Source organism: Procambarus clarkii, chromosome 35, assembly GCF_040958095.1.
Source record: "Procambarus clarkii isolate CNS0578487 chromosome 35, FALCON_Pclarkii_2.0, whole genome shotgun sequence".
Lineage (NCBI taxonomy): Eukaryota > Metazoa > Arthropoda > Malacostraca > Decapoda > Cambaridae > Procambarus > Procambarus clarkii.
Window position 1 is genome coordinate 30082421 of NC_091184.1, and position 26848 is coordinate 30109268.

General features: G+C 40.5%; 1 protein-coding gene and 1 long non-coding RNA gene across 4 annotated transcripts in view; one reads left to right on the forward strand and one right to left on the reverse strand.

Moving 5' to 3' along the window:
• The window catches only part of LOC123768501 (uncharacterized protein ZK1073.1), a 78930-nt gene that overhangs the window by 49027 nt on the left and 3055 nt on the right, over positions 1-26848 (forward strand). Inside the window, exons 5-8 of the mRNA XM_069336236.1 lie at positions 9576-9786; positions 13746-13823; positions 22765-22874; positions 24479-24650. Of these exons, the coding sequence (XP_069192337.1) occupies positions 9576-9786; positions 13746-13823; positions 22765-22874; positions 24479-24650 (571 nt within the window). The remainder of the gene's footprint in view (positions 1-9575; positions 9787-13745; positions 13824-22764; positions 22875-24478; positions 24651-26848) is intronic.
• The window catches only part of LOC123768502 (uncharacterized), a 57385-nt gene continuing 32678 nt past the window's right edge, over positions 2142-26848 (reverse strand). The window contains exons 5-7 of one of the 3 annotated variants that reach the window (XR_011230462.1): positions 10031-10151; positions 2980-3429; positions 2142-2548 (exon numbers count right to left, since the gene is read on the reverse strand). This is a non-coding gene — a long non-coding RNA (uncharacterized lncRNA). Of the gene's footprint in view, positions 2549-2979; positions 3430-9649; positions 10152-22871; positions 23075-26848 lie in introns of those variants that run through there. The other 2 variants (XR_011230463.1, XR_011230461.1) reach the window with 2 other exon arrangements.

The following is a 26848-nucleotide window of genomic DNA, read 5'->3' on the forward strand; positions in this document are numbered from 1 at the left end:
ACGAGTTCCCTAGTTTCACTCGTTCCTTTATAGGATTGCAGTGCACTCCAGGAACATCATCCCAGAGGTTGTGACCCCAGGGGAGCCTGACCCCAGGGAAGCCTGACCCCAGGGGAGCCTGACCCCAGAGGAGCCTGACCCCAGGAGAACCTGATCCAAGAGAGTTTGGCACCAGTGTTTCTGACCCAAAATGGCCTGATCCCAGAACCTCCTGACCGCCCTCAGACCTGACCCGCACTTTCCCCAAGATTTCCAGAACCCAGAGGCCGTGACCCCAGAGTGCCTGCCACTCTGAGTAAAACATTGTACAGGTGGGCCGTAGAGTGCAAAGTGCGCGAGCGTGCAGGAGTGGCAGCATAATTACAGCCACTCTCTTCCCTTCTTCACATTTGCAGCATTTTCCCTGAATTTTCCCCACTTGTAAGTAGCCTGGGTTCGTGACGGGAGAGGAATCCGTCCATCCATCCATACATACATGCATACATGAATGCAGTTATGTCATTGCAGGGAACGTGAACATACGCACTAGAATGTATTCCTGCGCCTAAACACCGATGTAAACACTAGTTAGCTCTAAGTGTCCTTATCATTGATCTGTTTACCTTCCTCTACTCTCCCTTCTCTGACACCACTACTCCTCCTCCACTCACACCACTACTACTCTTATTACTTATTCCCTCTTTACCCCTCTGCCTGTCCTCTCAGTCCTCCTTCATCTCTTTTTTTTCGCACATGCAGGTCGGCGTTCAATCCCCGACCGTCCACAAGTGGCTGAGCACCATTCCTTCCCCCCGTCCCATCCCAAATCCTTATTCTGACCCCTTCCAAGTTCTATATAGTCGTAATGGCTTGACGCTTTCCCCTGATAATTCCCTTCGTCTACTTGTTCCTCTACTTCCTCTGTTTCTCTCCATCCTCTCCCTTCCTCCCTCCTTTCTTCCCCTCTGCACTTCTTCCTTGCTCAACTAGACCATTAAATATAAAATTAAAATCATGTGTATTCGCCTATGTATGAAGACCACTGAGCTACAGAGACACTAGCCAGTGTTGACGGGAGGGTGTGGTGAGTACTGGGGGGGGGGATACTGGAGGGGGGTACTGGGGTGGGGAGAGTACTGGAGGGGGGGGGGTACTGGAGGGGGGTACTGGGGTGGGGAGAGTACTGGAGGGGGGGTACTGGGGTGGAGAGAGTACTGGAGGGGGTACTGGGGTGGGGAGAGTACTGGAGGGGGTACTGGGGTGGGGAGAGTACTGGAGGGGGTACTGGGGTGGGGAGAGTACTGGAGGGGGGGGTACTGGGGTGGGGAGAGTACTGGAGGGGGTACTGGGGTGGGGAGAGTACTGGAGGGGGGGGTACTGGGGTGGGGAGAGTACTGGAGGGGGGGTACTGGGGTGGGGAGAGTACTGGAGGGGGGGGAGGTACTGGGGTGGGGAGAGTACTGGAGGGGGGGGGTACTGGGGTGGGGAGAGTACTGGAGGGGGGGGAGGTACTGGGGTGGGGAGAGTACTGGATGGGATACTGGGGTGGGGAGAGTACTGGAGGGGGGGTACTGGAGGGGGGGTACTGGAGGGGGGTACTGAGGTGGGGAGAGTACTGGAGGGGGGTACTGGGGTGGGGAGAGTACTGGAGGGGGGTACTGGGGTGGGGAGAGTACTGGAGGGGGGGTACTGGGGTGGGGAGAGTACTGGAGGGGGGTACTGGGGTGGGGAGAGTACTGGAGGGGGGGGGGGTACTGGGGTGGGGAGAGTACTGGAGGGGGGGGGGGGTACTGGGGGGGGGAGGTGTTGAGTATGCAAATGACGCCGCGCGCTGTATAGAATATTTAGTATCGTTAATTGTTTCCCTGAAGGGCAATTACGTTGTTAAGTTCTCTCATTTTTGTCATTAGGTTGTCAAGAGTAATGCTTGATGCAAGTTGTGGTTAGTATCAGTATTTAGTATAGTTCTTGTGGTATTGATAATATTGTTTTACACTACGTTCTTTTCTACTTCTACTTCTACTACTACTTCTACTTCTACTACTACTTCTACTACTACTAAGAGGGGTATAGCACTATAACTCACAAGTTAAATCTATCGTTTAGTACTCACCACAAATTTGGATTACCAGTTCACTGCCTTATCCCTGATGGGTGAACTAGTTATCAACTAGTTCAGTCTACCAGTTATCAACTAGTGCAGTCTACCAGTTATCAACTAGTTCAGTCTACCAGTTATCAACTAGTTCAGTCTACCAGTTATCAACTAGTGCAGTCTACCAGTTATCAACTAGTTCAGTCTACCAGTTATCAATTAGTTATCACTAGTTCAGTCTAGCCTATCCAGTGACGAACATCCACACTTTCCCAACACACAAGACGGCTGCCAGGTCTGTTTGGATTCTACAAAGTTCGTATCATGCATTCCTCCAACTTGTCTTCACATCTACTTTTGCCCACTTTGTATCTACCTTAAGCTGGTCCCGGGGCTTCGGTGTTCCTTGAGACTCGTACATGTGTCTGGGTTACGACTGGTAGTCTAACCACTTCCGTCTGTGTTTCTGGACATCTATAAAAACAGACAGAAACTGTTATCAACAGCAATAGTTGATAAAAAGTAGGATCCACAAATATGAAGAAAAATCAAAGTTGTGTATTTCATACAGTCTTTTAGAGATAAACTGAGGAATGTGAGTACTCTTGGTACCACGAGGAAAGATCCTCTTGTTTTAGTCATTCTCCTCCACTTTCTCCTCACGTTCTCTACCTCTTTCCTCACCTTCTACTTCTTTTCCTCTTCACCCACCTTATTTAGCACCTGGTTTTCCATATCCTCCTCCTCCTCTCTCTTGTTAATATCTTGTCGACCTAGATTCCATATCCCCAACCTCTCCTCCCCCTCCCTCTCATCGTCTCCTCTCCCCTCCCCACCCGACCTCCCCCTATTCACCGCCCCCCCCCCATGCCTGTGAAATAGCTAGAAAATCCGGCTGTTAATACCTGAAGTCAACACTGTGAGGTGGGGGAAGGGAGACCTCAAGTGGAGTCTCTTGCGATTATTGAGGTTTGTCGAGTCCTCCATCTCTTCTCCTCCGTTCGTTGGGGAGGTGGGCCACGGGGAGGGAGTGAAGAGAGGGAAGGATGGTCGTGGGCGTAGAGGGGTGGGCATAGAGGGGTGGGCGTTGAGGGGTGGGTTAATGGTTGTTTCGGTGGTGGGTCGTGGTGAGTGAAGATGCTGTTGCTGATGGGGATGCTAGTTGAGGTTATTGGTGATGCTCAAAGGTTGAGGACTGGGGTAATAGGTGCTGAGGGATAAACATCATCCTGGTGACGCTCCGGAGCTGCAGCATCCCACTCCATCTTCGTCATCTCCGGCACCCTCTCCTTCATCCCCCGTACCCCACATCACCGCTACACCCATCCGTCCCTGACACTATCGCTGACATCAGCCTGTCGAGAGAAAAAAATCGATGCACGTCAGAATTGATATCACACATATGACCATTTTAACCTAAAAATATACTCTTATGCTTCAGGAGTAAATAGTTCTCCCCGTGTGGTCTGATAACACATGAATATGACTCGTCCAGACCTGAGACTCTCATACACATGTTGTGTTTAATATAACTTTCTCAAGGTCTCACTCTTCGGTCCTCGAAATAAAACACTGAAAATGGCCCGACCTGCATTGAGCGACGGTCTCACTCTATACGGGTCGGCGTTCAATCCCCGAATGTCCAAGTGGTTGGGCACTGTTCAAAACACTGAAACCGATGCCCTCTCATTGACTGCCAGTGTTACTAAACACTTCAGTACAGCTATAAAACCAGGTTTTCTTCAAGGATATGACTATAGATATAAGGATTTACATATATATACAGATAAAGATATTCATTGTATGTTGTCTACTCATAAGAGTTACTTTAGCGGCAAAGGGTAGGGTGAGGTGATTGCTGCCTGACTCCGGCTTCTAGCTGTCCGCCAGGTCTTACATCTTCCCTCTGGGTCAATTCCCTCTCACCATCTCCGTCAGCACCTCACTGTCACTCGAGGCCTCAACAGAGTTGCGCAGCAGTTCGATCCCCAGTGAGTCCGTTGCTCGGTTTAACCTTTAAGACACGATAGTGAGTGATGATGACGTATTGATTGTTAAGGCTTCCTGATATCCAATCCTCGCCTCCCTGCGGAGGACAGACAGACAGACAGACAGACAGACAGACAGACAGACAGACAGACAGAGAGAGAGAGAGAGAGAGAGAGAGAGAGAGAGAGAGAGAGAGAGAGAGAGAGAGAGAGAGAGAGAGAGAGAGAGAGAGAGAGAGAGAGAGAGAGAGAGAGAGAGAGAGAGAGAGAGAGAGAGAGAGAGAGAGAGAGAGAGAGAGAGAGAGAGAGAGAGAGAGAGAGAGAGAGAGAGAGAGAGAGAGAGAGAGAGAGAGAGAGAGAGAGAGAGAGAGAGAGAGAGAGAGAGAGAGAGAGAGAGAGAGAGAGAGAGAGAGAGAGAGAGAGAGAGAGAGAGAGAGAGAGAGAGAGAGAGAGAGAGAGAGAGAGAGAGAGAGAGAGAGAGAGAGAGAGAGAGAGAGAGAGAGAGAGAGAGAGAGAGAGAGAGAGAGAACGATACCGGTAAAGGACCTAATTAATCCAGCAATGCACGGATCAGTCGATGATTTTAGGGTCATTGCTGGAACTGGCGAGAGATTTTCGCTCTTATGCTAGACAGTGAAAGGAGCATTATCAACAAGGGGTCAACTGTTACCAAAGTGGTTCAAGGCCAACGGAATCTTATCTCTCACCATCATCATCATCATCTGTTATCGTTATCTAGCATCATCATTCACTTGATGAGATAAAGATACGTGTTTGGACATTTGGATTATAATATGGAATTACCAGATATTTTCATGAAGGTATTATCTTCCCCTCTGGTCCTGTGGCGTGTTCCTCCCTAACCTGAAGGTTGTCAATATCTCCGCTTCCCTCGGGCGGTCTACGCCGCCAGGGACTTAGTCGGGACTTACGCCGCCTGTGACCCAAGCTGGGTGTACAGGTGACGTGACCCAAGCTGGGTGTACAGGTGACGCGACCCAAGCTGGGTGTACAGGTGACGCGACCCAAGCTGGGTGTACAGGTGACGTGACCCAAGCTGGGTGTACAGGTGACGTGACCCAAGCTGGGTGTATTCGTCATGACTCAAACTAGATGCCGGACCAACCAGGTTTTAGTGGATACGTGGGCTTGAGGGCCGCTCCAAGCAACAGCCTGTTGGACCAAACTATCACAAGTCGAGCCTGGTCCCAGGCCGGACTCGGGGAGTAGAAGAACTCCCGGTACCCTCTCCCGGTATGCACATATGTGACATGACCCATTACAACAGCCATATATGTACCCTTCTAATAACTCTCTCTCGTGTAACCTGTGACCTGACCCAATTGTCTTGGGGAATGACTCACCCATCTTAAATAATCCTGAAAGCCCCATATGCTCTTAGAAGAAAAAATTATTCTTAATCACCCTCCTCTGGAATGTCTCTTGACAATCTAAGATGCTCCATAGCTCTTCAATTAGACATTCCGTCTCCAAGATCGTCAAGATGATCAGGACGATCTTGGTCTTGATAATCTTTACTCTTCTACTCGAGTAGAAGAGTAACGTCTCTTTGACGCCTCCAAGAGACGTCTCTTTGACGCCTCCAAGAGACGTCTCTTTGACGCCTCCAAGAGACGTCTCTTTGACGCTTTCAAGAGACGTCAAAGAGTACCCGCTTGAGAGAAGGGTACCTTAGTAGCCATGTCCAAAATGTGGGCCGAGAGTCCGCATCGATTGGGCGAGGAGCGGGCGGGTGGCAGAGTAGAATGGGAGGGGCGGCGGGCGGGCCGGCCGCCCTCCACATCGTTACTGGCTTAAAGGCGTCAGGGCCTTGTGTCCAACCCCGCCCGCCCGCTCTTCTCTAGTGTGTGTGTGTGTGCGTGTGTGCGTGTGCGTGTGCGTGTGTGTGTGTGTGTGTGTGTGATTACCTATTCATGGCTGTGCATTCGTACCGTCTGCTTTAATTACTTGCGTATTTTCGGCAGGAACTCCTTATAATATTTCCTTGGGATCATTTTCTTTGCTTCTCTTCTCGTGGTCTCCGTGCAGCAAACTCTTGGTCAAGCGTCTCGACTTGCACAGCTTGCGACACTTACGTACGCGGGGTAACATGAAGGTTCTTATCGCAGGTGGGTGGTGTAGGCCCCCTGGCGACCGAATTTAGAATCAGGTCAAGAAGTTTGCTTTAAGCTGGAAGGGTTTGGTGTGTGGGAGGGGGGGGGACTTGTCCCCTGACGCCAGTTATTTCGTGGTTTGTATTTTGTTTAACATTTTACTCACTGGAGATCATTACTGAATGGTTATCCTGCTCGAGTCATGCAGGGCTTCCACCTCCTCTCCTGGCGTGAGCGTTGTGTGAGCGGAAGCTTCGGGCGGAGGCTGCGGGGGTCGCTTCGCGCCCAGTGTCAGCTCCTGGAGGATGGGCGAAGGCTTTGGCCGTCGTTTCGTGCCCCAGTGTCAGCTCCTGGAGGATGGGCGGAGGCTCCTGGCGTGGCTTCGCGCCCAGTGTGAGCTCCTGGAGCATGGGCGGAGGCTCCTGGCGTGGCTTCGCGCCCAGTGTGTGCTCCTACAGCGTCCGGCCTTCTTAACAGCCATAAAGATGTTCTTTGAAGGTGTTGGGTAACACATTCAGGAGAAAGGGTGTGGCGTGAGGAAGGGGGGATACCTTGTCGTTATGAGGGTCGTGGGAGACACGTAACCATACTGCCGTGTCTAAATATTAGTCATTAAGGAAGCGATGCCGTCCAACACAGCATTGCTTTTAGGCCTTATTAACATTTTAACAGAAAGTTGAGTAATTTTCTTTAATTAAATGTTTTGTACTGTCAGCCTCGTCAAGTAATATCTTAATTCGATTTAATTTGAACACATTTCGTTTTTAATTAATAACATCTACAATAGTGAAATATTCATTCTTTAAATACAAAATGCACCATTTTGTAAAATCGATAACAATTTATTGTGAAAGTTTGCAATGCCTCTTTCACAAAAAAATAAGAATATTTCTTTGTGTTTGATGCTTAAGAAACTTTAATAACCTCTTAAGCCTACTGGCAACATATTTACAGACGATTTTGTTTCGTAATTAGTTTATTATGGTATTCACAATTGCATGTTTTTTTTTTAAGTTGTGCCACATTCAACGAATTAATAATGTCAAGTTTGGATAATTAAATTCATAAATGTTTTAAGCATATAGGAAAAGTTCTGGTGTTGATTAATGTGAAGTTATTGCCAAACGTATTTATCATCCATGTTTTTTCTCTCCATCTTAATAAAAATCCTAATTAATCCTAATCCCAATTAATTTTATTGGTGTTATCTTTGCTTTGCTTAATGACATGTTTTGATTGTTGGCCAATACAACCGTGAAGGCAGAGCAGCTTAGATATGAAGAGCCATTTTGTAGAATTCCTCTTGTAGAAGCCATCTTGAAAAGTCATCTTTCAGAAGTCATATTATAGAAATCATAGAAACATCTTGTAGAAGCAATGTTGTAGTAGTCATCTTGATGAGGCCATCTTGTAGATGAAGAACTCGTCTTATAGAAGGAAACCTCAAAAATATTTCAATGTTGGGAAGACAAAAACATTGGCTTAATTCATATGATCTTTTCAGTGTTGAAAAATGTTGCTTTTTTTTTTTTTTACATCATTTCACTATTTTCAATGTGACAGGTTTTTAGATGAATTTTTTCAGGCATATAAATATGCATTTCAGGGGAAATGTCATTAGTTTTAATAAATATTTGCATTTGATAGAAAACGTTTTCGCAAAATAATTTTTTGTCATAATTGCTAGAGGTGTTATCAACTGTAAAAGAAATTATATTCTCTTTAAGGTTCAGTATACAAGACAGTTTGGTCTATTTTCGGTAATTGCTGCAATTGACTTCTTAGAAGTCAATAACTTTGTCTTGAATTCCTATTTTGATATGAAAAATGAATTATATCAACTGGAAACCACTTCCCGTCGCCTTGTTTGATGTGCCAGTTCTCGTGGGCGCTGGGAATTACCATCAACGGTTATTTCATGCACCAGTACTCCCTCACAGTCGAGGGAGGGGGGGGGGTGTGAGGGTCACTCACCAGTACTCCTTCACAGTCGCGTGAGGAGGGAGGGAGTGTTGGTGTGAGGGTTAACCAGCACTCCCTCACACACGAGTGGGAGAGTTTAAACTCGTTAGACCAGTGTATAACAGTAAGACCGTGGAGGTGTGTCCATGGTTGTACCTGGATGGGGTTCTGGGAGGTCTTCTACTCCCCCAAGTCCGGTCCAGGACCATGTATGACTTGTGAGAGTCGTCTCCCCCCTCTAGTTTCCTGTCTAGAGAACAGTTTTCTATTTCCATTTGTCTTTAGAATACATAAAATACTCTAGAGACTATTTAAGAGTATATTTTGAGAGCTTTGAGACGCTCCCAATAGTTTAGGTGCTTTTTATCTTACGTATAGGTGTCGCATATGTTCTCTTTATTCCATTTCAGCAATCTCACCTGCTCTGAAAAGGGGGAAGTGAGTATGGAGAAGTACTCAAACGGGACAGCACCAGTGATTTTAATGCTTTAAGCATTGTGATGGGATCCCTGGATTTGAAGGTTCTCATAATCCATCCTATCATTTTTCCCAGCTGAGGCTGTATTTGCATGGTTATGCTCCCTAAACGTTAGATCGTCAGACATCATTATTTCTAGATCCTATAGATGGTACTTTCCTACTATGGGCAGATTTGACTGTGTTTTGTATCCTGTATTTTGTTTAAGGTCTTCATTTTTACCATTCCTAAGCACGTGGAACTTATAATTTTAAACATCATGTTATTTGCTGATGCCCAATCGAACACTGTTAATATCGGCTTGAAGTGATGAACGGACACATGCAGCCAGGGGGAGCGTCCACACCTTGAGGTGGCCACTTGCTACTTGTTTTTTCAACTCTCCCTACCATTTCCGAACCTCTTCCCCTTCGAAACCCTCTCCCCTCTGAACCCTTCCCCCTCCTAATACCCCCCCTTACTTTGAACCCATTCCCTTCTGAGCCTCTCCTCCATTTCTTCACTTAATAGTCAATCTTGACCAAGCGCTTAGCTAGGGAGCTTAAATTTCATCAAATCTAATCAGGATCCTCATTCCATATCTCCCCCCCCCCTTCTCTCGCTCTCTGGCACCCTCTACACAGTGTGTATGGGGAAGGGGGGTGGCACAGCTAGTTACTATACCACACACGCTTACTCTCAAATAACCGACGCTCTATCAATTGAGTTCGACAGCTTCCGGAATCCAAAGCTTAAATATACATACAAGGGTTCGTACATTCTTGTAAAGCCACTAGCACGCATAGCATTTTGAGCAGGTCCTCAAACCTAATTTTCCTTGGAATACTACCCGCCAAATCATTTAACAACCAGGTACCAAATGTTCCCACTGATGCATCAATTCTACTTTTGCTATCATGCTAACTGTGATATTTGCTGTGTCTCCTTTTCTTGTTATAATTAGTGTGTGTCTTCCTCAGCTACGCATTCCCGACGATGCAGATGATCGCCGAGGACCTGGTGTGTGTGCTGGACCACACCAAGGTCAAGCTGGTGATCGGCCTGGGCGAAGGCGCTGGAGCCAACATCCTGGCCAGGTTCGGTATGGCTTACCATGAACGCTGTATGGGCCTCGTCCTCATCCACTGCACCTCCACCACTGCAGGAGTCATGGAACACTTCAAGGACAAGGTACGACATAGTGGGGGATGCTCTCCTGTATATGGTTGGTAATTACATGATGATGTGAGAAAATCTTTGGTGCAGGAACAGTCTGTCCTCCTAAGGTTTCCCAACGTCAAGAAACTGTCGTACTAAAGTGCCCTTATCCTAACCTACCAGAGGACCCAAAACAGAGAACGGGACAGTATGTCAATTTCGCCAGCCGCTACCATTTTCTAGTACGCCGATTTTTGGCTTTGGGAAGAGTACTCACCTAATAACCTAGTATACGTCAAAATGCGATGCTCTATTAGGAGGGCGGGTTGGTACAGCGATCAAATCCCAGGCGTGCATCTGAATAGACCCCCAGGGCGCTGGTTCCTTCTCCCATCCTGCTATCATAGATATATCATGTTATTGTGATTTCATTGTGCATGTTGATATGCCTATTGTCATGTATATTACTGGTAATTACATGGCAATATGCATACTGCCATGTATTGAATGTATTGATGAAAAATAAATGATATAAATGCTGCCATGTACTGTATATATCAATGCACAGGGGTTACATAAGCTTAAACGGTATTGCATGTATTAAAATGACCATGACAAATTTTAAATAACTCTTCACTAAACTATAGGTATGCGGGGTTAATCTCACTGAAGAAGACAATCACCCAATATACGGTACACCTTCTAACTTAACTGACTTATTGAACTCTACTGAAACTGAAAATAATACTGAAACTCCTCCTCATCAGCGAGCCAAGGTGGCCTTTACTATTACAACTGAACAGTAGTCTCCTTGCACCTTCATACTGATTAAATTTAAGTGAATACATTTTACTGCCTATTTTTGCCATGACTTTCTTGTTTTTAATGGGGAAGACAGCACTTAGCAACAAATAACACATGCATTAGTGGACCAAAAGTATGTGCAAGAACTTTTGTATCAAAGTTACAATAGTCAGTAGCCTGATGGACACTTTTCTCAGTCTTAATGGCACTAAGTTCCTTTACTGAGGTTGGCCAGGTTATATTTAGAAACTTATTACAATGTATTGCTCTTATGATCCTTTTTAAACAATGCATTTCATATTTCTTTGTGATATATCGCAAAAGTATATGACAAAATAATTATTAGTATCTTTAATAATGCATTCATTTTCACACATAAGTTATTTATATTTAATATTTTATGTGCATGTGTGTGTTTACCTGTTTGTTTGCAAATAGAGCCCAGTGTTTACAGGATAGAGCCCATTGTTTACAAGACAGAGCCCGTTGTTTAAAAGGTAGAGCTTAGATTCGTGTTGTCCAGTTTTACAATGTCCAATTATTATATAAACATATTATATATTATATATTATTATTATTATATAAACCATAAATTTATTTATGGTCTTCGTGCAGCCAACCAAAACTCTTGAGAATAAATACTTTCCCACACCCGTCTTTTACCTCTTGTTTACCTGCTTTAGATTTGTCTCTGGTTCTCTTGAAGTGGCAACTTTATCACATTTTGATATTTTCCCTTTCCTGTTGATATACTTGGAAGTTATGTTCAGTAGTGTCCATATTATTACTGTTCCTGCTTTTTTATTTTCTCCCAGAGAAGTCAGCTGTTCTTTTTGTTTGAGCACCCAGCCTGTCCTCCTAAAGTTTGCCGTCAAGAAAACTGTTGAATTATGATCAATAATCTAATGTGTTAGTATGATCTAACACTGGCAAGACCTGGCTAGTGATGCTCCTCCAGTATGATCAAAGTCTTTAGATTTGGTGCGCATGTTTTTCTTTGTGAGGGAGGGGGGGGTATTCATCGTTTACGCTTGAACAGTAAACATTTCTTTCCTTTTATATATTCTCATGTCCTGGATACATCTCGTGATACGGAACTACGTTAAAAGTTTCTCGTTTAAGCCAAGCAATGCATCGTCTGACCAGCCCTGAGTCTCTTGGCTTTCTCCCTGGTTAAAACTGTTTCTCTGTTTCAGTTATTGCCTTCTCTAGATTCTTATACGTTTTTTCCCATTTCCCGTTCGGCCTCTTCTGATCAACTATGTTGTATGTCATAAATTTCATTTTTTTTTTGGGGTATTTGTTCTAAAATTTTAGTGCTACTTGAAATGATTTTCATTTCTATGTGATTCTCAAACTCATGTTTTCCATTTCGTATGTAATTTGCCAAGTGTTTTTTTTTATATTCAGTTCTTCAGCCATTCTTTAACGTTGGCCAATATCTTTCTCCTCTTCCTTATCTCTCTCTATTCTCGACACAATTTCCTTGGGTGCCAAAAAAGGTTAATTGATTGCAGGAGTGTTGGATTGCTTGTTATCCCTCTCCTAACTTGGTCCCTAATGAACCTTTCATGTCCCCGGCATCCTGCACTGTCTTCTCTTTGTCTCTCTTATCTTGAGTAACTTCAGTGTTGCTTTGTCTTATCTCTAGTTAGCATTCATCTTCCTTTTCTCTTACCACTACTATGTCTCCTTAGCTTTTCATCATATCAACTGCTGGTCTATCTTAGCCCATATTAAGTTAGACCATTAGTTGACGGTCTAACTTAGATAACTTAAGCCATCAACTTTTGGTCTAACTTAGCCTGTATTTGTATTAATTGTTGGCCTAACTTAGCCTGCATTAATAATAATAATAATAATAAATAATAATAAATAATAATAAATAATAGTAAATAATAATAATAATATTCACAAGAAGATACAATGGGTTGGTGAGATTACATAAGATTGGTATTGTTACATTCTTGTAAAGCCACTAGCATGCATGGCATTTCGGGCAAGTCCTTAATCCTAATTGTTCCCCGGAATACGACCCACCAAATCGTGTAACAACCTGTTAACCTTTTAACAAGGCTACAGTGCCCAGTCAATCCTCCCCTGGCCAGGATACGAACCCAGGCCAAAGTGCTCGCAAAGTGCCGGGCAAGTGCTTTACTACTGCGCCAAGGGGACCGCTAAATCTTTGTATCTTGTGTCTGTGTCTCTTCATCACCACTCAAGATCTCTGACACCTCTGTCGACACAACCTTCCAGTCCACTTGTCGAAACGACTTTCCAGTCCACCTGTCGATATGACCTTCCAGTCCCACCTGTCGACACAACCTTCCAGTCCCACCTGTCGACACAACCTTCCAGTCCCACCTGGGGATACAACTTTCCAATCCCACCTATCGACACAACCTTCCAGTCTCACCTGTCGACACAACCTTCCAGTCCCATCTATCGACACAACCTTCCAGTCTCACCTGTCGACACAACCTTCCAGCCCCACCTGTCGACACAATCTTCCAGTCCCACGTGTCGACACAACCTTCCAGCCCCACCTGTCGACACAACCTTCCAGCCCCACCTGTCGACACAACCTTCCAGCCCCACCTGTCGACACAACCTTCCAGTCCCACCTGGGGATACAACTTTCCAATCCCACCTGGCAATACAACCTTCCAGTCCCACCTGTCAACACAACTTTCCAGTCCCACCTGTCGACACAACCTTCCAGTCCCACCTGTCGACACAACCTTCCAGTCCCACCTGTCAACACAACCTTCTAGTCCCACCTGTCGACACAACCTTCCAGTCCCACCTGTCGACACAACCTTCCAGTCCCACCTGTCAACACAACCTTCTAGTCCCACCTGTCAACACAACCTTCTAGTCCCACCTGTCGACACAACCTTCCAGTCCCACCTGTCGACACAACCTTCCAGTCCCACCTGTCGACACAACCTTCCAGCCCCACCTGTCGACAACCTTCCGGGCCGATAATGTATGTATGCGAAGGTTTCCAGCCTCTGAACATCTTACCGAATAAAGGCAGGTGTATATTGTGCATTCTTGAATTTCATTTACATCTTCTTATCCTAAAAAATCCTTGACAGTGGCTGTAATGCCTGCTCTATTGTCTAATGTCCTGTGTTGTAACAGTGACCTTATGATGCATGACTGACTGTGTAAGTATCTTGCAGATCATCTCGTGGAAATTGAACAACGTCGGCATGCACCCAACGGCTGAACAATATCTCATCTTCCACAAATTTGGACACGTAAGTTTCGAAAGGTCTCCTGTTTCACCGTTTGATGAGGGTATGAACTGTGATATGCAGGCAATGTTCGTTAAATACTGTGTCCAGGCTGCTTTATTTCCAATGGCACTTTGAAGATTTCTCCCACTGATTTGCTGTATAAATGATGTGATATTTTTGTGGTCACAGAAGCATAGTGTTGGTGATCACAGGAGCCTAGTGTTGGTGATGACGCTGCTGAGGAATATGAGAAATTTTTCCAATATTTTAGAACCTCTGTTAAAGTATTTGGGTTCTTTTAAGGCACTTTTAGCAACAAAATATTTTGCCAGAGATATATTGGTAACCTACATACATATAGAATATTTTAATGCATATATGGACTCTTACCATGTACTTTTACCTGAGTTTACCTGAGAGTCACTATCACTAGTGGCCTCGACAATACCAGGAAGCCAGCAGCTTGTCGAAGATTCCAATGCTTTCTTAAAGCATCAGTTTTAGAGGTAATCAGTTGCATCATATGTTTTTTTTTTTTTTTGGGGGGGGGGATCTTAGACAAAGAGTGCTTAATATAAAGTTTACATCCTTCCAAGTATGAAAGTTTCAATCAAAAAAACACTCTCTGGAGGCGAGTCATAAGTTCTGAAAGATGCCGGAGGGTTATTGTTGCTAAACTGGTCCAGGGAATAGATGTGGAGAGGCTTTATTTGGTGGTCTGTTTCCATGGTGAAGCCAACACTGTGTCAGTGCCTAAATAACCATCAGAGTAAAAAAACAAATTGCAAAAGTTCTGAATCCTACATAATAAAACATTTATTACATTTTTATTCCAATTTTTGTAATATTTTTGTTTGGATTTACAGTAAAGCACGCGCACACACACTGACAGGCACATATGACTTTACAGGCCTATTCATGCTCCAGGTACATGGGGTGTAGACCTCATTAATCTAGATGCCTTATTGTGCAATCATTCTCTGTAGCATCTTTGTGCGACACACGCAGCATGTGATACAAATGCAACACATGATACAAATGCTTCACATTTATATCATGTGTTTGTATCAAATGCTACATATAATAGATATGTAACACACATGATATATTCCCAACATATAACACATGGTACATATTCAACACATAACACATGGAAGATACCCAACAAATGATACTTTACTTAATCAGTGCTTTGTTTTCCAGATTAAATATTAAATAATGAAACATTAATCAAAGCTTTACGACACCATAAAGGTGTCTGCGATGAACTATTCTAAGTAAACAATAATTGCAAATTTTCAATAAATCTCTGAAAATGTGTAATTTATGACTGACAGTTTTTAAGTGTTATTAGAACGTTCAGGTTATTTTTTGTATGTATTAAAACAGTGTTTTCTAATTAGCCTTATACAGTGAAGTACTGTATCTCTAAATATTTTATTAACAGAATTTATATGCAAGATTCTACAAATTTATAATATAAATGAATGTTTTGAATATTAGTATTTATTTCATTTGAATGTAAGAGACAGTGATGTGAAGATTAAAGTACGAGGGGAGGGGTGAGTGGCATTGTTTGTGTCACCACTCATGCACTCTCTTATCCCGCCCGGATAGCATATTTTACCCAGCTATCTTATCTCATTATAACTACAACATGATACATGTCTACCACATGATATGTAGCTACATGATGCATGTCTACAGCATGGTATGTAGCTACCACATGATACATATCTACAACATGATACATAGCTATCAAATTATACATGTCTACAACATGATTCATAGCTACAACTATCTCTCATCTTTATCATGATACTGTATCCATAAACCAACATATCCTATCCTAACACAAAGCAAGCTTTCCTGCCAGGCAAGAAATTACTTTGTTAGTCACCTTCAATCTTAGATGTCAGGAATATGTGAAGTTGCCTCTATAAGTCATCAGTGGTGGGCTAAGCTGCTCCTCACTACTCCCACTGGCACACTTGTATATATTTTATACACAAATAACATTTTACATTAATTAATGGAAAATGACATATTTTGCATGTTGCAACACTCACATTAGTACACTCATCACTGGATAGTGATGAGTAGTCATTATGAGGGCATACTTACCCACTCATACATGGTGGCAATTTAATAGTTAGAAGGCCAAAAACACAGCCCCCCCTCACCAGCAGATGACAATGAAGGGGTGGGAAACACAGCCCCCCTCACCAGCAGATAACAATGAAGGGGTGGGAAACACAGCTCCCCTCACCAGCAGATGACAATGAAAGGGGTGGGAAACACAGCCCCCCTCACCAGCAGATAACAATGAAGGGGTGGGAAACACAGCCCCCCCTCACCAGCAGATAACAATGAAGGGGTGGGAAACACAGCCCCCCTCACCAGCAGATAACAATGAAGGGGTGGGAAACACAGCCCCCCTCGCCAGCAGATAACAATGAAGGGGTGGGAAACACAGCCCCCCTCACCAGCAGATAACAATGAAGGGGTGGGAAACACAGCCCCCCTTCACCTGCAGATAACAATGAAAGGGGTGGGAAACACAGCCCCCCTCACCAGCAGATAACAATGAAGGGGTGGGAAACACAGCCCCCCTATACCAGCAGATAACAATGAAGGGGTGGGAAACACAGCCCCCCTCACCAGCAGATAACAATGAAGGGGTGGGAAACACAGCCCCCCTCACCAGCAGATAACAATGTGTTGCACCAAGAATAAACACTTCATTGGGATTTCTTAAATTTACTTACACACATTCTAATCTACTCAGTTTATAGGTGAATTTGGTTAATGGGTGTTCAATATAGAGATACTCTACTGTATCCAGCTAGGTAAATTCAAGTAAATGACTGAGATGTTTAGCACTCAAATTATTATCCCTTGTTGAATGTTAGATTAGTATATGATACATTTTCGATGTCTGGAAATTATGCTGCCGTTATTGAACGTTTGCAACCCTCGTCACGTTGAATGTTTATGTCAGTGGTGTGGAATAATGTTAGTGGAAAGGTGTGTGGTGATGCTGTGTCTCACTTCTATTCCAGATGCTCTCTCAGGTACTGCATCGGCTGCTGCAGTTGTCAATCTCCCCTCAGTCTGTATATGTTGTCAAGAATCGGTGTGACACTCACATTAAATGTTCTTTTTCACAGGCTGTTGCATGCTTGATTCTCGGATTTTTTTGTTTTGTTGTGAAGCAACCTAATAGGACTTATTGGGATTAGTGGAGTGGCCCGGCTCTACAAGGAACTCTTGTCACTGAGACTAGTAGTATTGTGTTCAGTAAATTTATGGAGAGATTTTTGTGTGCTTATCACCAATTCTTTTATTATATACAAAATTATGATATATCGATGGGTATACTGTACTACAATTTTAAGGTTAATGCAATGCTTTATTGCTTAGAATGTAGATTTATTAAACATAATTAAGTACTTTATTTTGGTGCAAATAGAATGCTTAATACTCATTAGTTCTGTTACAAGCACAGATTATTTTATTAAACAAAGTAAGTTTTTGGTTGAAACTGATTAATGAAATTATATATGAATTTAAATCAATTTATAATGAAAATCTTAAAAAAAAAAAATTACTTGACTGGTTACCAACTAATAGTGTAGAAGAGGAGTTGAGGATTAAATCCTTTTTAGAGCCGGGTCTGCTCTATGCAAGTGATAAATTTAAAAAATTTAAATATTAGATGATGGGAATTGAGACTTTTCCCTGTGCAGAGAAGTATTTGTCCACATATTGTACAGTCAAAATTCTTTGTACCAAAATTTTCGGCATTAAAAATCTATACAAAAAAATTGACACCAGGAAATCTGGCATATACTGTAATCTGTATCATACAATTTTGTTCCATATTGTATTTAAGAGGCAACACAGATTGCAGACAAGTTTGCATCTGTGCTTCCCAACTCTACAGTCTGTTCCTGAATTACTCCGCTCAATGGGTTTGTGTTCAAGATACTATACAGTAAAACTCCTGCTATCTGACCCTTAGGGAAGCTGAGGGGATACCAAGACAATTCTAATGTTCCTGCTCATTAATAGTACCTTGTTTGTAGTAACAGGAACCATCTTATACTAATCAAGGATTCTTTAGCCAGTGATTGCAAATTACAAAGGAAAATACCCACAATAGCAATGGAGTAATCTAGGCTGGTTCCAGGTTTTCATTGCCATGTCATTACAGTAATGAAAATTCAATGCACTATTTAATTCCTGTGTATTAGTTCCTCACAATTTTGTTTTGATTCTCCTCTGTTCTGTGCTTTCTACAGGATGTTTCTTATGTGTGTTCTTTTACTCTCGTTTATTTCTTCAAGCACTGCCTGTCAAACCATGGCAAATGTTTTTCTTGGTTCCTTTATCCCGTTTGTGGCAGTATGAATGTTCCGTCAGCTTCCTTGCATTTCCTCGCTATGTTTTTGTCTGAGTTGTATTTCCCAAAGAATTATCTCTAGACATTCTCAAGCCTTGTGGTACTTCCTGTTATATAATGTTTTTTCTTCACTTCTCTCTTGTGAGCTTTCATCACTACAGAGTGAGAGTGAGTGTGTGTTTGTGAGTGAGTGAGTGAGTGAGTGAGTGAGTGAGTGAGTGAGTGAGTGAGTGAGTGAGTGAGTGAGTGAGTGAGTGAGTGAGTGAGTGAGTGAGTGAGTGAGTGAGTGAGTGAGTGAGTGAGTGAGTGAGTGAGTGAGTGAGTGAGTGAGTGAGTGAGTGAGTGTGCATGTGTAATTACCCAAGTGTAGTTACAGGATGAGAGCGACACTTGTGGTGTCCTGTCTACTCAGTACTCTCTGAAACTTCTGACAGTTTTTGGCCTCCACCATCTTCTCACTTAACCACTGCACTGCGCAAAGCGCCTTTAGGCGCTCTAAGAGTTGTGAGGTTTGTTTTTTAATTAGACTCTATTTTTATGTTTTTAATGTTTTCATTACTCTTTATGTTCTGAAAGGGAAATAGTTGACATTGGAAACATTTTGACATTAACTTTACTTGAGCATTTATGAAAACAACAAAAATATGTCCTTGACAATTGCACCAAGACGTTTTTGCCGAAAATGGGTGAGCAGTGCAGGGGTTAAATTGTTCCAACCGTCTACCACTCAGTGGGCAAAAGTCATCTTTCTAATGTTCTTTCGGCAGCTTTGTTTAATAAGCTTAAATCGATGACCTCTAGTTCTTGAGGTTCCATGTTTCAAGAATTTGTCTTTATCAATTTTGTTGAATACCTTTACTAACTTGTCTATAGTGATCATATTGCTACTTTTTCTTCCGTCTTCTAGCTTTGGCATATTTAATGCCTCTAACCTCTCTTCATAGCTCTTTCAGTTCTGGAAGCCATTTTCCTGTGCGTCTTTACACCTTTTCCAGTTTATTGATGTCTTTCTTGAGATCTGGGCACTATACAACAGCTGTGCATTCTAACTTTGGTCTCACAAAGGTCATTAATCATTTATTTAATATTTCACCATCCATGTATTTAAAAGCAATTCTGAAATTGGAAATTGAAATTACATGTATCTGAAAACTGAAATTGGAAATTATCCTAGCTTACCACAGGACCCAAAACAGAAAATGGGACAGTACAGTATATAAATTTTGTGAGCCGCTACCATTTTTGGTCATTAGGAGCCATCCTCCTAATAGAACTCGTTCTATTAAGATGGGTTAGATCGAAAAACCATACTGTCCATTATTTTATCGTTTCTCTCCAGGTGATTCTACCCATTTTGGTTTTAATTATTTTTTCAAATATTTTGGCTACTACACTTGTCAATGATCCAGGTCTGTAGTTAAGAGTTTATTCCTTGCTATCACTTTTGTAGATTGGAACTCTGTGTCCCTTTTTTATATATAATAATTCATTGTGTCAGAGGACAGGAAGTCAGAGTGTATTCATACATGGTAGACTTATATTGAGACGTGTGTGTGCGTGCGTGTGTGTATTGCATGTGTCTGTATATCATGTATGTGTACAGCATTGTGTGTGAGTTTTCTATTTACTATATGTGTCTGCAGAGTCGAGCTATTAGCTCTTGGACCCCATATTTCTAACCAATCTATTTTTCCTCTATTATGTCTACTTCATATATTTCTGTCAAACACCTAACACGCACAGAAAAAAAAAAGACACATACATACACACAACACATCCCCAGGAAATATCTCATGGCAGCAGTCTAACTCTCAGGAACCTATTTACTGCTAGGTGAACAACCATTAGTGTGTGTGTGTGTTAACAAGAACATACATGGAGATGAGGCTAGCAACGCGCACATGCATAGAGGGGACTGGATGGTGGACACATCCTGTACCTATGACTAGTCATTCCTTTTAAAATTGTTTAACATGTATTGAACAAATCAGCTGTTCTCTTTTTAAAATCTGTTGCTGTGAAATTCAACTCATGAATCTACTGCTGCACAGTTCATCTTATGAATCTGTTGCTGTGCATTTCCAACTCATGAATCTGTTGTGTATTGAAAACCCTATGACTAAGTATTAAGTATTGGAGATTTTCACAGACTTGTATTATCCAAGCCATGCCAATAATAGTAACAATGTACCAGAATGTAATCCACTTTCACCTTGTGGTGGTTACAGTGAAAGTATGAGAGATAATGTTGGTACAAGCTCATAGATGGTGCATGTTGTCTGCTGCCCCGGTAGCCATTTGGTGGTGGTGTTTTAGATTCAGCTATTTGGAACAAAACGTTCCAAGCAGCCCGGGCTATGGTGAGCCCGTCGTACTTACCTGGCACAGGAGATGTGCTGATGTCAACATCCTCCAGTTTGTAAACAGACACTATTTTTAGTTAATATTACTTCATTATTTATTTGGTATTTATTTTTTTTTATTTTTTTTTTGTGTGTGTGTGAATCTTTTTTTTTCTTTCCATTCTTGGGACTGGACAGTTGTGTAAATATTGAATCATTTGCTAGGTCTGTGGCTCAGTGAGTGTTCCTTAGACTAAGAAAATCCCTATTTTAGAAGGCCCTCACCCTAAGGATTTTGGTGCAAAGAGTTTTTGACTGTATTTAAAAATTTCATTCAATTTTGGGTTTGAAATATTTTAATATGTTACAAATTCTGTTGTCTGTTCAGATAGCCATTTTCTATCTTGTTCAAGATAGGGGTTAAATTTAGAATGTTGAATGTACTACAAATGCCTTAATGTTGTTATTCACAGGAGTCAAATATTTAACAGTAATTGGTAAAAACTATACATTTTTATTGTGCACGGTTAAGATTTATTATCAGTGGGAGAAACAAAGGTGCTTCTAAAAATTCACATATTAATTATGCCGAGAATCATGCTTTTATTGATGTGCTGACAAGTGTAATTCAGTTATTTTCAGTGACTCATTAATGTTGTGGAGTGATGGCCTATACTCAAGTACTCATGTATCCTGTGTACTCATCCCCATAGCTTACAAACACTACTGTACCATACATATCCGATACAGTAGAAGCAATGCCATGAATTTTTCATCAGAACAAACCAGAATGTCAAAATTATTGACAATATTATCGGATATGTCACGTATGGTTTATGTAGCATATTTAGTTTTATTTTCAAGGAATGCCTTTGAATGTCTTGTGCCATACCAAAAGTTTATTTTGGGGTACAAGATATCTATGGTTGTGAAAATTTGTGTAACCTACAGCTCATATACTCCCTCTGTTAGTGTACAGTGTTGTGTGAATACTCACAAACTCTAATTTCAAAATATTCTCTCTCTTTAATTCCGAACTTGTCACGTCTCTGTACACAACTGTACTGGACGGCTTCCAGACCTTGATGGAGGTATTGTGTAGTGTTGTGTAGTGGGTGTCTTAATCTTTTACTTATGCTTATTAATCCAGAAAATGTTTGTCTGTGGTAACAACTGTATACTGTATGTGCTAACATACAGTACCATTTCTCCTGCAATGGTTACACTCCAAATTTTTATAGAAAATTTCAAGTTCTTTAAAAACAGTAATACTCAGATCATAAAAGACGTTGTATCATAGACAAACTTTTCGTACACCTTTTGACTTGGGGATGACAGTATGTCAATCAGTCATTCTGCTCAAAAGGAAAGTTAAGGATGCCATTCCCATGTCACAAGTGTGTCAATGCCAATACCTTTCTGGGATTATTAGTGTGTAGTATTAATACCTTGCATGACAGTTTGATTTATTTATTACATTTTTAGCATTTGGGTCTTATATCAAATTAGTAGGGCTGTTCTGCTATGAGATTTGTTTAGTTTTCCATTTTTAGGATTTTTTTTTTTATGCTCTGTAAATAAATAGTAAAGTACTGTACAGTATATTCTATCATTATTTTTGCAGTACAGTATATTTTAATGCCAGCAGATACACAGGAACAGTTATTCTAAGGCTATACTTTTTTTAACCATTTATAACAATACTAAATTCTTCACTGTAATCACCAGTTTACAATAATTTATCATAGATACTTGCACTTTATGCACCAGACAGGTGAAAAATATCAACACATAAACGGTTTCTTTTATCAGTTTAAAAAAAGAAGTTATTCCTCCTGATTACATAACCTTAACACACTCATCTCTCAAAAAATTAAACACTTAATAAATTAATAATTCTCTATTCAATATAACTATTATACCTAATGAATAACATACAGTATTTGCAATTCTTGTATATATTTTTTTCATAATCAAATTTACAATACAAATGTACAAATAATTATACATAAAACTAGTCAACAAAAGTTATAAATAAAAATCAAGACTTCATGTACATAAAAGTACACTCTTACATCTATCAGAACATTACATTAAAAGCTTTCTAAGTTTCCTAAATTAGTTAAGTGACGTTCCATATACATACGGCTTCTGATACATAATCAATGTGCAAAGGAGAAGGGCATAAGTGACCTCTATATCCCCCCTCTCACAGCAACTGGACTCAGCCGAGAATAAGGAACGTCTCATCAAGGAGTACCAGGACCGCCTCCAGAGTAAGATCAACCCTAAGAACCTCCGTAGATACGTGGAGGCTTTCCTCAAGTAAGAGTTTCTTATTTTTCTGCTTCCTTCAATGGTTTCTTTCACCTGCTACCTTCAACTATTTCTTTCACTTCTACCATCAACTTCATTTTTCATTGCACTTTCATTTGTTTCCTTCATCCTTCACTTATTCCTTAATTGCTTCCTTCACACTTCTCTGTGCTTGTGATAATTCTCAGTCATCTTTCACCCAAATGAATCTTTAAGGGAGTGATTAAACTATGAAATTAAGAAGTTTAAGAGAAACAAAGTATATATATAAGAGAAATTTGTAAAAAACACCCAGTTACAGTAAACATTGCAAGTGTTGCAGATTTTAACTCATGCACGTGACATTTTGGCATGGTAAATAAGAAAATGCCCTTAGCCTGGAATATAATTTATGCTTGAAAAGGCCATTTGTTATGTTTAGACTCAACCAGAGCAGATGTTAAATTAGTACATGTACTGTATAATGGACTTTGAAGCAAGACAATTCAAAAGGGATTTGGGGAGGAAATATGCAAGAAAATAGGAATTAGATTTTTGAATAAATTAATAAATTAAATAGGGAGGAAAATGTACACACATATGCCTGAAATACTTGGTATATGGAAATTCAGCTGTGTGGAATAAAAGAAATGGATTAGGACCATTTTTTCTCCTTGCAAAGTACAGCGTTTACTTGTTCAATTGAGATATCTGTACCTCTTATCTCGTTCATGGTGACTTAGTCTATATTTACTAAACACTTTATAATCTCTCTATACAGCATACCAAGGTCGTCCATGATAATAACAACCATGGGATGAGAATAACATTGTAACACTCTAACAGCTCATAATTATTTGGTAAATACAGACTAAGCCTCCATGACCCAGATAAGCAAAACAGGAATTGTAAGTGCTTAGTGAATTCTAGCCTTGGATTATATTTCATCTGGATAAAAAAAAAGCTACGTTTGGCTTGGTCATGTGGTCTGTCGGCTGTCGGAAGGTTATCAAGGCCACCACAAGAGCTTACTCCCCATTCAACAAGTATACTATGGCCATGAACAAAGTACTACATTACTTAAATAAACTTCCAGTGTATATATGCCAATATATGGGTTATACCTCTCGCTGTGTATATCCCGATGATGTTTAGTAGAGCTAAACAGGAGACGAGGCATTGTCTGTCAAAGCATTTTAATGTGTGGCAACACGTAAGTGATTGTAGTCGTGCAAGTCAGGTACGATATTAAATACATTAGTGTTCTGTAATAATACTGTAATAATAGTCATGTGATAGTTTTGTCTTGATGCTAATAGGAAATAATTATTAATTACAGAAGTTAATCTTTACCTTTTCTATAATAATAATAACAATGTTTATACAGGTAAAATTACATCCATTCAAAATGAGATACAAACAGAATTTTGGAGTTCTAAACAGAACTAACACACACTATGTTGCTTCTTATATTAATGTGAATGCTATCTCTCAATATGATAAATATATAGATATTTTTTAAGTATTTCTAAGTTATGTAGACCATCAAGTTTTAATACCTAGCACCACAAGAGGAAAGCCACATTGTGATTAGGTTGACCTAGGAATACAAAACAGTGTTTTTGATTTTACAGGCGATCTGATCTCTCGGGGAAGCTGGAGTCCAAGCTGTCAGTAGAAACTCTTCTGGTAACGGGGGCCAAGGCATCTCATGTTAACACCGTGCACACTATGCATCAGAATTGCAACAAACAGAAGGCATCACTCCTCAAGATTGATGATGTTGGAGATGTTCTGGCTGAATGTGTAGGTTCACCTTTTATAGTAGTTTTAAAACTGATTAATTTTTTCAAAACAAATCTGTGTTGTAAAAATATCTGTACTACATCAGCTGCAAGTTTGAAATATTGAAATATGTCTTGATTTATTTATATATATATATATATATATATATATATATATATATATATATATATGTCGTACCTAGTAGCCAGAACGCACTTCTCAGCCTACTATGCAAGGCCCGATTTGCCTAATAAGCCAAGTTTTCATGAATTAATTGCTTTTCGACTACCTAACCTACCTAACCTAACCTAACTTAACTTTTTCGGCCACCTAACCTAACCTAACCTATAAAGGTAGGTTAGGTTAGGTTAGGTAGGGTTGGTTAGGTTCGGTCATATATCTACGTTCATTTTAACTCCAATTAATAAAAATGGACCTCATACATAATGAAATGGGTAGCTTTATCATTTCATAAGAAAAAAAATAGAGAAAATATATTAATTAAGGAAAACTTGGCTTATTAGGCAAATCGGGCCTTGCATAGTAGGCCGAGAAGTGCATTCTGGCTACTAGGTACGACATTATATATATATATATATATATATATATATATATATATATATATATATATATATATATATATATATATATATATATATATATATATATATATATATATATATATATATATATATATATATATATATATATATATATATATATATATATATATATATATATATATATATATATATATATATATATATATATATATATATATATATATATATATATATATATATATATATATATATATATATATATATATATATATATATATATAATATATATATATATATATATATATATATATATATATATATATATATATATATATATATATATATATATATATATATATATGTCGTACCTAATAGCCAGAACGCACTTCTCAGCCTACTATTCAAGGCCCAATTTGCCTAATAAGCCAAGTTTTCATGAATTAATGTTTTTTCGTCTACCTAACCTACCTAACCTAACCTAACCTAGCTTTTTTTGGCTACCTAACCTAACCTTACCTATAAATATAGGTTAGGTTAGGTTAGGTAGGGTTGGTTAGGTTCGGTCATATATCTACGTTAATTTTAACTCCAATAAAAAAAATTGACCTCATACATAGGGAAAAGGGTTGCTTTATCATTTCATAAGAAAAAAATTATAGTAAATATATTAATTCAGGAAAACTTGGCTTATTAGGCAAATCGGGCCTTGAATAGTAGGCTGAGAAGTGAGTTCTGGCTACTAGGTACGACATATATATATATATATATATATATATATGTCGTACCTAATAGCCAGAACGCACTTCTCAGCCTACTATTCAAGGCCTGATTTGCCTAATAAGCCAAGTTTTCATGAATTAATGTTTTTTCGTCTACCTAACCTACCTAACCTAACCTAACCTAGCTTTTTTTGGCTACCTAACCTAACCTTACCTATAAATATAGATTAGGTTAGGTTAGGTAGGGTTGGTTAGGTTCGGTCATATATCTACGTTAATTTTAAATCCAGTAAAAAGATTTGACCTCATACATAGAGAAAAGGGTTGCTTTATCATTTCATAAGAAAAAAATTATTGTAAATATATTAATTCAGGAAAACTTGGCTTATTAGGCAAATCGGGCCTTGAATAGTAGGCTGAGAAGTGAGTTCTGGCTACTAGGTACGACATATATATATATATATATATAATTACATACACACACACATGCATACATATACACATACAGTGGGCCTTGCAGCTGAGTGGCCAGCACTTTAGAGTCTTAAAGTCATAGTCCTACTGGCCCGGGTTCGATTCCCGGTGGAGGTGGAAACAAATTTGCAGTGTCCGTGGTGTAGTGGTAAGACACTAGCCTAGCGTTCCGCGAGCGCTATGTCATGGGTTCGTATCCTGACCGGGGAGGATTTACTGGGCGCAATTCCTTAACTGTAGCCTCTGTTTAACGCAACAGTAAAATGTGTACTTGGATGAAAAAACGATTCTTAGCGGCGGGGATCGTATTACAGGGACCTGCCCGAAACGCTACGCGTACTAGTGGCTGTACAAGAATGTAACAACTCTTGTATATATCTCAAAAAAAAAAAAAAAAAAAAAATGGGCAAGGTTTCTTCCCCCATGATGCCCCAGTTTACTTAGTAGTAAATCTGTCCCTGGG